General features: G+C 45.3%; 1 protein-coding gene across 3 annotated transcripts in view; it reads right to left on the bottom strand.

Moving 5' to 3' along the window:
• TRAF3 (TNF receptor associated factor 3) overlaps positions 1-11,067 on the bottom strand; it is a 124,554-nt gene extending 113,487 nt beyond the window's left edge. Inside the window, exon 1 of one of the 3 annotated variants that reach the window (XM_077463707.1) lies at positions 10,887-11,067. In XM_077463707.1, coding sequence (XP_077319833.1) covers positions 10,887-10,893 — 7 coding nt within the window. In that variant the 5' untranslated portion in view covers positions 10,894-11,067. Of the gene's footprint in view, positions 1-1,636; positions 2,003-10,886 lie in introns of those variants that run through there. The other 2 variants (XM_077463709.1, XM_077463706.1) reach the window with 2 other exon arrangements.
• Positions 11,068-12,568: the final 1,501 nt, after the last annotated feature.

The raw sequence follows: 12,568 nt of genomic DNA, 5'->3' as shown, positions 1-12,568 counted from the left end.
GGATGTCAGAGTTTCACAATGCCTCATGGGATATATAGTTTTGCAACAGCTGGAGGGCCGTAGTTTGAGGATCCCTGATGTAGAGCAACAATTCTTTTTTTCACATCCTCAGACAGTTCTTTGCCATGAGGTGCCATGTTGAACTTCCACTGACCAGTATGAGAGAGTAAGAGCGATAATACCAAATTTAACACACCTGCTCCCCAGTCACACCTGAGACCTTGTAACACTGAGTCACATGACACCGGGGAGGGAAAATGGCTAATTGGTCCCAATTTGGACATTTTCACTTAGATGTTTACTCACTTTTGTTGCCCGCGGTTAAGACATTAACGGCTGTGTGTTGAGTTATTTTGAGGGGACAGCAAATTTACGCTGTTATACAAGCTCTACACTAACTACTGTACATTGTAGCAAAGTCTCATTTCTTTAGTGTTGTCACATGAAAAGATAGAAGAAAAAATATTTACAAAAATGTGAGAGGGCCGGTTCACACTGCGACGCGAGGCGAGGCGACACGGCTCGCCTCGCCTCGCTCCCGCAAGTCGCCCCCATTCTGTACAATGGAACCGTTCTGAGAGGAGCGACTCGAGTCGCTCCGACTCAGAAAAAAGGTTCCTGTACTACTTTGGGGCGACTTCGGGGGCGACTTGCATTGACTTCTATACAGAAGTCCTCTGCAAGTCGCCGCTGAGGTCCGTGCAGGTCGCGGTGAGGCAAGTCGGAGACGCCTCGCCGCGCATCGCTGTGTGAATCGGCCCAGAGGTGTACTCACTTTTATAAGATACTGTATGTGTGCCATTTTTTGCCCTTTTTCATGCAAACCTCAATTAATTCCATTGACTAAAGCCGGATACACATACGATTTTTGTTCTTCAACTTCCTTTAGATTTACCTTAAACTATGTAGTGCAAGGGCCTGCCTGACTGCATACAAATTGAAAGAGTTTAGGTTTGACCTCATATTATATGGTTTTGGTAAATCTAAAAAAGGAAAAATGTGAAAAAAAAAACAAAAAAAAAAAAAAACAATTATAAAAATTGTATAGTGTGTAGCCAGCTTTAAAATTTTTCCCTCACAGACAACCCCACAGGACAATTGTCACTATATCTTGCTAAATTTATAAATAAAATAATAAAAACATATTTTATACCTTATACCCTCCTATACCTTTTGTATTGTACTGTAATTGGTGTTGTCCCCCCTACACATTGTAAAGCGCTGCGTAAACTGTTGGCGCTAAATAAATCGATAATAATAATATTATATATAAAATAAATATATATGAAAAATAATATAAAAAAAATAATAGCAGTGGTAAAATATTACACAATAATAATAATAATATATAAAAATAATACTAAAACTATAGAATAAAAAAACTGATATTTAATGTCTATATTACTTTCTATACGTAAACTGATTTTATAAAAAAAATAAAATAAAATAAATAAAAAAATAATAAAAATAAATAAATAAAAAATAAATAAAAAAAGGACAAAAAGGAAACCCAACTTGGGTAATAAAATTGTGAAATGAACACAGAAGCTGTAGAGCCATGAATCAGGCACCACCTGCAATAGAACTAACACAACCCCAACATACAGCGTTTTAAAAAGTCCTACAAAGTACAAACCTTTAGCTGTTGTTGTACAACAATCTCCTAGCTTGTTGGCCCTCATAGGACTTCAGGTGGACAGCCATGTAATAATACATCATCGTGAAAAGTCCCATCAACGTTTCCTATTCAATTTTGCAGACATTAAAGATACACGGACAAAGTGCGACTTCTCACAACCGCTACGCACTGAACGAAGGCTGTACGTATCCGTCTGATTAACGGAGGATTTTTCGAGGTTGTGAGGGAAAGGTCTCCTTGTATAAACAGATCTAGTCCAGGAACCTCCAAAAGTCCCCGAAAAAATAAAGCAGCTTCATCAGCCGCACGTGTAACAAGGAAGAATGCAAAAAAAATGAAGTTCAGAGAGAGAGTCAGAGGAAAGAACCCGACATCCTGGAGACAATTTTTCACAGTGAGTCAACGCGATCAAACCTCCCGCAGCAGCTAAAACGATGGCATCCAAATTAGGAAGGATGACACAACCATTGTAGCGTAGGTTTCACAACACTCATGTGCTCATAATGTGGAAACGGCCGGAGAATGACATATCATGACGTCTGTGCCGGGACTGTACAGTCAGCCAGGAATTATGAGATGGGGAACATTCCACAACTGCCGTTCTATCATCTTAAAAAGGGGTTATGACTTTCCCAGCAGAAGGATCTATTGTCCACCTGAAGCTATACACAATTAAAATAGAAAAGGGGTTTCAGAGTCCAGGTTTTCACATTATCATTTCTAACCAACTTCCTTATTCCACACCGGTGCCTACAGGTCTTCCTGCATGTTGGCAGCTACTGTAGAGTTGCATGGGGTCTAAAATGAGGCTAATAACTACCCACCTATCACAACGGGCCAAGAAATGTGCCGGAGGAAAGAACTTGGGCCACTGATAACCGGATTTAATTATTACATTTTTCTTCTCTTGGACTTGCATAAAGAAAAAATCCACCCATAGATGGTCCTGTCAGCACCAAATATGAAACATCGACGCAGCCGGGTGAAACAGCCAAACAGTGACTGCATTCTTTTAGATACAGTTCACGTATTCTGACAGACGCGGGCGCCGCAGCTGTCGCAAATAAAATAGCCAGCATGGGAGATTCCTCCATCCATGCTGCTTATCGCGGATGGAGGAATCTGATTTTTTTTTTCCTCTTGAGCTGGACCAGAAAAATTAAAACGCGTGCAGGGCCAGCCCTAATCTACCAAGGAAGTTCTGCCTTCTAACAGTTCTATAAAAGGAGGTCTGGTTTCTCACACACCAGCAATAGATCTACACTGCCATTGGTTGAGCAACTGTGGGTTGCTGGTAAAGACATGATCATGGGGGCAGTAGATAATAAGTCCCCGCACAGCGCCACGTGCTTATTGAATTAAAACGACAAAGCACTTGTTTTGGAACATTTGCATGGACTGAAAACTAGTAATGCATTAGGGGGTATGATCCTTAAAGCGGAGGTCCACCCTAAAATGGACCTCCGCTCATCGGAATCCCCCCCCCCTCCGGCGCCACAATCGGCACCTTTCAGGGGGGAGGGGGGTGCAGTTACCTGGATAATCCAGGTAACTGCACCCACTTCCGGGCTAGCTCTCTGCGGAACGAGCGTAGGTTACGCCCCCGTTCCACAAGCGCCCGCCCCCTTCAGCAAGTGCCCCGCTGCCTGCTGGGAAACACACAGCTCCCAGAGGCAGCGGGGACCGTCCGGATTGCGCCGCGCGGCTCGCGCATGCGCAGTAGGGAACCGGGAAATGAAGCCGAAAGGCTCCATTTCCTGATTCCCATACCCAAGATGGCGGCGGGACCCGGCAGCCGAGCGAGCGATCGGCTTCGGGTGCCGACATCGCGGGCGCGCTGGACAGGTAAGTGTCACTATTTAAAAGTCAGCAGCTGCAGTATTTGTAGCTGCTGGCTTTTAAAAAAAAAAAAAAAAACGCGGAGTCCCGGTGGACTCCCGCTTTAACCGGTTCCCACCCGGCTCATGCAGATATACTGCGGCAGAATGGCTCTCCTGGACAAAACCCCATATGGGTGTGTCCTACCCTGTTTCGTCCACCAGAGGGTGCACACTCGCTGCTGCACAGCAGGGAATCTGATGTGCGTGGCCGGCGGCCACACGCGATCACATGCACGAGCGCCAGCACGGGGATGTGTGTGTGTAAACACAAATATCCCTATGCTTGTCAGGGAAGACATATTGTTTGTTCCTACTAAGTATGAAACACAATATGTCTCCTCTCCTAGTCTCTCCCACCCCCCCCAGTTAGAATCACTCCCTAGGACACACAGTTAACCCCTTGATTGCCCCCTAGTGTTAACTCCTTCTCTGCCAGTGACATTTACACAATAATCAGTGCATTTTTATAGCATATGTATAACTGTCAATAGTCCCAAAAAAAAAAAAAAAAAGTTAAAAAAAAAATTATATATATATATATATATAAAAAAATCAGATCTCCGCCATTACTAGTAAAAACAATAATGATAATAATAATAAAAATGCCATACATTTTTCCCATAGTTTGTAGATGCCTATAACTTTTGCGCAAACCAATCAATATTCGCTTATTGAGATTTTTTTTTATCAAATATAAGTAGAAGAATATATATTGGCCTAAACTGATGAAGAAATGTGTTTTTTTGTTTAATTTGTGGGGTATTATAGGAAAAAGTAAAAAATTATTTTATTTTTTTCAAAATTGTCGCTCTTTTTTTTTTTTTTGTTTATAGAGCAAAAAATAAAAACCGCAAAGGTGATCAAATACCACCAAAAGAAAGCTCTATTTGTGGGGGAAAAAACAAAAAACACTAATTTAGTTTGCGTACAGCGTTGCACAATTGTCAGTTAAATCAAAGCAGTGCCAAATTGTAAAAAGTGCTCTGGTCAGAAAGGGGGTAAAATCTTCCGGGGCTGAAGCGGTTAAAGTGTTTTCCTAAACCCAGGGGCCTGCATTCACTCTATCTGGTCTCCCACAGTACACAGAACATGGAAATGCAATTATTTTAGTAAATATAAATTGCTAAATACCTTTTCTCATCAGCACTAGAAAGCGGTCTTGTGACTGCTATCAGTGTCTGGTTAAAGCTTGGAGAAGTTTTATTCTCCTCTGACTGTCCTATGAGGCTGTAGGACCCCTGAACCTCTGTCTGGTTAGTGCCGATTAGCCCTGTGCTGATCAAATGCACCCCCCCCCCCCCCAAGAAAAAAAAAAAAAAAAAAAAAACACAACCTCTCTAGCAATACACAAACTGAGCATGTGCAGAGTGTCCCCAAGGCTCTGTATTATAAGGAGATTGATTGGGGACAGCGGAAGAAGGGGAGGATCAGAGAAGACAGGATCAAACAGCTTTTTTTTACACAATGTAGAGGATTAAACCCTTAGGTTCCACTGTATAACAAGCATGCTTTTTATTGCACATACATACTGTGTGGGTTTAGTAACACTTTAAGGCCTAGTTTACACCTATGGGTTTTGTTAGTGCGTTTCTGCAAACTGAAAACGCACTAACAAAACCGTTTAACATTGATCTCGTACCCATCTGTGCGCTTTTTGGAAAGGGTCAGGGACTTTTTTTCCCCCTGCAGAAGGTTGCATTTTTGGTTCCATAGAGTTCAGGTGAAACGCATCAAAAACGCAATGCTTGTGGGTTTTTTTTCCCATAATAAATTTTTATTGAAAGTTTAGCAAGTTACATAAGCGCGGCAAAATAGAAAAATAAAATAAACGTAAAATGAAGGGTACAGAGAATTTTCAAAGTCACAAAAAACACTGTCAGGTTGCAAGAATAATAACTATAATAGACATATCTCTGAAGACAAGTAGTGCTTGTGTTTTTGATGCGTTTCTGCTGCGTTTCTGCTGGCTTCTCCTGCAAGACAACAGACACCTCCCAAAAACACAAAACGCTTAACACACGTGTGAAAGAAAGAAAGCAAAACGCACCTGGAAAACACATCAAACCTTCGTAGATGCGAACCAGGCCTTATGTCAAGGGTTAACAATATGAAGATGGACAATGGTTGGAGAGACACTTATTCAATCTTTCATAAGACGAGCCGCAGAGCGTAATCGCCGCAGTTATAACATTGCGAGGATAGTCCGTTCAACGTCACAATTTTCACACCAAGACTGTTATCGTTCAACCATTAAAAATACTTTTTTCCCCCTGAGACCCATTCACACCTGATCGTTTTGTAGCTTGAAGCCTGAAGCTACAAAACGCTAGAGGGGAAAAAATCCATTATTCTCAATGGAGATGGTTCACATCTCCACTCCAAGTCGCCTGAAGCTCAAACAAGTTCCGGACCCTTTTTTGTCGCGCGAATCGGGCGTTTTTCTTCTTTTAACATTGGTGACCTTTTGCCCTGCACAAATTCGCGGTAAAAAAACACTGCAGAAAACGCTACGCTCAGGTGTGAATGCAGCCTAAAGCCGACCATACAGAGTTCTCACAAAAGTTTGTTGGTCACAACATTCGAGAATACCATCAGCGACTCTACAAAATTGGAATTCCATGTGAAGTTGTGTCTCTCTCTCTCTCTCTCTCTCGATCTCTCTCTCTCTCTCGATCTCTCTCTCTCTCTCGATCTCTCTCTCTCTCTCGATCTCTCTCTCGACAGAAGCGAATGCGATCCAGGTAAGAATTTTGCTTAATCAGATAAGAAAAAAAAAAATGTCCATCCTTCTCCTTCGATTTTAATGGTCAAAAACAGTCGGAACTTTGACCATCCTATCTATAACAAAATCCAGAAGACCATTTTGAATGAAATTCTTACCAGTGCATGGCTGGCATGATCTAAGAAGCTGCCTAGAAAATACAAACATTGACGCTGGCTATAAATTTTCCGCCAATTTTTGACCAGCTTTTGATGGAAAAAAAATGGAAAAATGGAAAGATGGACATAATCCGCCACCAACTGATAGTAATTTCAATACATAGAGAGGATAGTGGTAGGTCACGTTGGACTTATTGATAGTTAATTGCCCTTACCAATGCTCCATGTATGGTCGCCACTCGGAGTGGTTGAATAAACACTATCAAGCAGATAAACTACTTGGAGAAAGCCACATACCACAACAACCTCATAAAAACAAATATAATCACACTAATAAAAAAGCCATCATCTCTAGTTCCCAAAAGTTGCAAACTGTTGGTGGAAGATCGTTTTTCCTACTGGCCAACGTTAGCCATACCCAGAATCAAAAAATAAATAAAAATAATAATAATAATAATAATAATAATTAAAAAAAATTCATATAAAGTGGTTGTAAACCTCAGACATTAAAACATCAGACAGATTGGCTCCCATTCACGGCTTCACCAGATTTTGCGCCTCTCTAGTTTTTAGTAAATCAACCCCAATGACAATTTCAGAGACATCTATCCCTTGCGTGCAAGACCAAACCTCCACAGTTGCCCAGAGTCTCTCAAACCACCAGATCAGTAAAGCAAATGGAGAGAACAGCAAAGTGTGTCCGATCCTCCACAGTTCTGGGATTTTTTGTTGTTGCTGGTGCCAACTTGTGAGTTTAAACTTCTCCCTATCCTGGTGAAGGACCGTGTACAAATGCCTTGAGGTTCTAACCACCATCCCGGGAGGTGCCCTGGCTGAGCTATGATGGGTCTTGTTTGCACGTTACGCTGTGTTGGTATGCAGAATAGTCAAATAAGGCTCATTGGTGTAAATGGACCACCACATGAGTGGTTAGAACCTCAAGGCATTTGTATATGGTCCTTCACCAGGATGGTCATATGACAGTAGGTCCATTAATAGCACGTTCAGAAAAAATGGAGAGCACATATTCAGTGTAAATATGTCGCAGTTTATGAGCATGTGACAAAAAGGTCATATGGCCATCCCAGTGAAGGACCACTCATATGGTGGTTCATTGACACCTTTTTGACCATACCAACACAGCATAACATGCAAATGATGAGTTCAAAACCCCTATTCCCAGCGCACGTGTTTCGGAAAAATGGCCATGGGTGCTGAAACCGAAGGTATTCAAAGAGAGAAGTATGTGACCAGCGCACCAAGGACCTCTGGAAAGCCATGGTGTGCTGGTAACGTGCACAAAAGACCCATCAAAAATCGGCCTGGACACCTCCGGGACCACCAGGAGAAGTTTAGAATCACAAGATGGCAACAAAACCAGGTGGATACGGAAACTCAGGTGTAAATGCAGCTTCGGGCAGGATAACAATCTGTGTGCGCACAGGTAACAGCCACTTAGCAAGCGAGCCTTCCTAGACTACAACATTGAGGCAGACACTACTCAAACTTCATATAGCGGGAACCCGTGATTTTTACGCAATTCCGCGCATCGCACTAAGGCAGCCCACTGAAATGAGGTTTCATCGCCCAATAGAGGCTCCTTCTCCATTTTTGGATGACAAGCTTCACATGATTTTTGCTGCAATTGCAGCGCGATTCTCTATGGGGTGCCATTTGGAATGAATAGCATCCAAAATGTACGTTTTGCAGCGATTACCACGCGATTTGGAATCTCTGCGAATCCGCCCACAATTCCAAACCATAAGGTGTGAACGGGGCCTTAATTAAAATGCTTGAGATGCATTCACTTAAGCAACCCATTGCATTAAAGGTCATCCCCTGTAGCTGTAATCCATTGAGAAGTCTAAATGTTTCACGTCTTCATGTTTGTATCGTGGTTCTAAGGGCCACGTCAGACGGGCGATTTATAAGCAGTGATTCCAATTTTTCTCTCACTATGGATATTGTAGTTTTTTTTTTTGTTAGTCGTTTTATATTATGGAACCTCTAACTCGCCAATTTTACGCCATTTTGTAGACACTGCACATTTCATGTCACTGACCATCGCCCTTCCTTCACCAGTATCGTTATACTGGAAATCGCTGAATGAGCAGGACGCACCAACCCAATGCTGGACCAATAGTATAGCTTATAGCAGCGACACATCCCCCGGCGCGTCTGCCGACTCGCTTCTCCGCGACACATCCCCCGGCGCGTCTGCCGACTCGCTTCTCCGCGACACATCCCCCGGCGCGTCTGCCGACTCGCTTCTCCGCGACACATCCCCGGCGCGTCTGCCGACTCGCTTCTCAGCGACACATCCCCGGCGCGTCTGCCGACTCGCTTCTCAGCGACACATCCCCGGCGCGTCTGCCGACTCGCTTCTCCGCGACACATCCCCCGGCGCGTCTGCCGACTCGCTTCTCAGCGACACATCCCCGGCGCGTCTGCCGACTCGCTTCTCAGCGACACATCCCCGGCGCGTCTGCCGACTCGCTTCTCCGCGACACATCCCCCGGCGCGTCTGCCGACTCGCTTCTCCGCGACACATCCCCCGGCGCGTCTGCCGACTCGCTTCTCCGCGACACATCCCCGGCGCGTCTGCCGACTCGCTTCTCCGCGACACATCCCCCGGCGCGTCTGCCGACTCGCTTCTCCGCGACACATCCCCCGGCGCGTCTGCCGACTCGCTTCTCCGCGACACATCCCCCGGCGCGTCTGCCGACTCGCTTCTCCGCGACACATCCCCCGGCGCGTCTGCCGACTCGCTTCTCCGCGACACATCCCCCGGCGCGTCTGCCGACTCGCTTCTCCGCGACACATCCCCCGGCGCGTCTGCCGACTCGCTTCTCAGCGACACATCCCCGGCGCGTCTGCCGACTCGCTTCTCAGCGACACATCCCCGGCGCGTCTGCCGACTCGCTTCTCAGCGACACATCCCCGGCGCGTCTGCCGACTCGCTTCTCAGCGACACATCCCCGGCGCGTCTGCCGACTCGCTTCTCAGCGACACATCCCCGGCGCGTCTGCCGACTCGCTTCTCAGCGACACATCCCCGGCGCGTCTGCCGACTCGCTTCTCCGCGACACATCCCCGGCGCGTCTGTCGACTCGCTTCTCAGCGACACATCCCCGGCGCGTCTGCCGACTCGCTTCTCAGCGACACATCCCCCGGCGCGTCTGCCGACTCGCTTCTCAGCGACACATCCCCCGGCGCGTCTGCCGACTCGCTTCTCAGCGACACACCCCCGGCGCGTCTGCCGACTCGCTTCTCCGCGACACATCCCCCGGCGCGTCTGCCGACTCGCTTCTCAGCGACACATCCCCGGCGCGTCTGCCGACTCGCTTCTCAGCGACACATCCCCGGCGCGTCTGCCGACTCGCTTCTCAGCGACACATCCCCGGCGCGTCTGCCGACTCGCTTCTCAGCGACACATCCCCGGCGCGTCTGCCGACTCGCTTCTCAGCGACACATCCCCGGCGCGTCTGCCGACTCGCTTCTCAGAGACACATCCCCGGCGCGTCTGCCGACTCGCTTCTCAGCGATGCGTCTACCAATTCGCTTCTCAGCGACAAATCTCCGGCGCATCTACCGACTCACTTCTCTGCGATAAATCTCCAGTGCGTCTATCTACGCACTATTCAGAGACAACTCCCCCGTCACGTCTACCGACTCAATTCTCAGCGTCAAATTTCCGGTGCGTCTGCCGTCTCGCTTCTCAGCGATACATCTCCGATGCATCTACTGACTCGCTTCTTAGAGACAAATCTCCCGTGGATCTACGATTACATTTCTTGCTAGAAATTGCAGTCATTAACGATTATTTACTGTTACAAAATCTCCCGTCTGACACGATGCCATAAACCACATGCAACGGTGAAATCGCATGACCCCGGGCCCTCCCACTCAGTCGCATGCCCACCCAGACCACCCACCCAGTCGCATGCCCCAAAGCGACAAATCGGCATAACCCGACATCTAACCACCTGGGAAATCAGAATATTACAGAAGAAAAAGTTAAAATGATATTGGCGATAACACTCGCCGCCATCGAATGACGACCTGGTACCTGACCGCCGACACCGATAACATGGCGGACTGACGGACGCTCCGATTGGACTTTTTTGGCTTTGTAATAAAAACAAAGTGCCAAGTTTTTTTTTTGGAGGGGTGAGGGGGGGGGGGGGGAAGAGGCTGAATCGCCCTAACTTGTCGCAGGATAACGCAGATTCCAACCTGAACGCAGTACCCAGACCTGAACCCAAACACCGGTCACCCCCTACCCCAAAGACTGCATTCATACACCATTCCAAGTCATGCAATAGAAGTCTGGGGGGCAAAGCTCAGCTAGGGCACCTCAAAAAAGAGGAAGGGGGAGGAGCAGAAGCTGGGGTACAGAGAAGCAAAAGAAGGAGGGGGGGGGGACACCAGCAGCAGAGCAGCACCCCCTCCTCCCTATGACAGGCTGGCATGATGCATGCTACTTACTATTCATCAGTGAAGTCCTGGACAGCTTGGCCTGCAGCAGGGAACACACAGCTCAATGCAGCTGCCACTTCTATCGGTTAGCAAGAGGAGCCGGACATAGAAAGCCCCCCCACCCCCATCCATTCTAGTGCACAAGCTTCTTCTCTCCGCCCTGGATGGAAAGTCCCTTGCTCACTTCCTCTGCTATGGAAATCCCCTACACATGCTTCAAGTGCTGAGAGCGCTGCTGCCGCCACCTAACGGCCGCTCCGGGTACTGACAACGCAAGGCTGAGCTGTGTATAAAAGGGGAATCGCTGCTGCCACCTAGTGCTCACTCCAGGCACTGACCACAGTATGGCTGAGCGGTCTCTGTGTTCTGATACATTGTGGCAAAAAGAAAGAGTTTTTTTTTTTGTTTTGTTTTTAATTAACCACTTGCCGACTAGCATTTTTTTTTTATGTCACACGGTATTTGCGTATTTGGAAAAAAAATGTGTAATGTCTGGGGGTTATAGGTAATTTTCTTGCGAAACATACTGATTTACTTATAGCCCCCAGACATTACACATCCCCCCCCCCCCCAAATAAAATTATTGCTCCACAAATACCGTGTGACATACAAAAATAGCAACGATCGTCATTTTATTCCCTGGGGTCTCTGCTAAAAAAAAAAAAATGTTTAACATTATTTTTTTTATGTTATATTAAAAAAAAAAAAAAAATGTTTATCATTTTTCCTATGTCACACGGTATTTGCGAAGCGATAATTTTTTGGGGGGAAAAAAATAACGTGTAATGTCTGGGGGTTATAAGTAATTTTCTAGCGAAAAATACTGATTTACTTATAACCCCCAGATATTACACATCCCCCCCCCCCAAAAAAAAATGATTGCTTCGCAAATAACGTGTGACATAAAGAAATGGCAACGATCGTCATTTTATTCCCTGAGGTCTCTGCTAAAAAAAGAAAAAGAAAAATGTTTAGCATTTTTTTTATGTCACATGGTATTTGCGAAGCGATCATTTTTTGCGGAAAAAAAATAACGTGTAATGTCTGGGGGTTATAAGTAATTTTCTAGTGAAAAATACTGATTTACTTATAACCCCCAGATATTACACACTTTTTTTTTTCCGAAAAAAAAAAATGGATGGCTTCGTAAATACCATGTGACATAAAAAAATGGCAACGTTCGTCATTTTATTCCCTGGGGTCTCTGCTAAAAAATTTTTTTTTTCCTTTTTTTTAGCAGAGACCCCAGGGATTAAAAACACATTGGTTGCCATTTTTTTTATGTCACACAGTATTTGCAAAGCAATCTTTTTTTTTTGAAAAAAAATGTATAATGTCTAGGGGGTATAAGTAATTTTCTAGCGAAAAATACTGATTTACTTATAACCCCCAGACATTACACATTTTTTCCCCCAAAAAAATGATCCCTTTGCAAATACCATGTGACATAAAAAAAAGGCAACGATCGTCATTTTATTCCCTGGGGTCTCTGCTAATATATGTATATTTTTTTAAGCAGAGACCCCAGGGTATAAAATGACAATCGTTGCCATTTTTTTATGTCACACAGTATTTGCGAAGCGACCATTTTTATTGGGGGAAAAAAAAGTGTAATGTCTGGGGGTTATAAGCAAATGAGTATTTTCCGCTAGAAAATTAGTTATAACCCCCAGACATTACACTTTAAAAAA

Source organism: Lithobates pipiens, unplaced genomic scaffold (assembly GCF_037356315.1).
Source record: "Lithobates pipiens isolate NorthernLeopardFrog02 unplaced genomic scaffold, aLitPip1_a1.2 Scaffold_30, whole genome shotgun sequence".
NCBI classification, from domain to species: Eukaryota; Metazoa; Chordata; class Amphibia; order Anura; family Ranidae; genus Lithobates; species Lithobates pipiens.
This window is presented reverse-complemented; position numbering and strand designations above follow the sequence as displayed.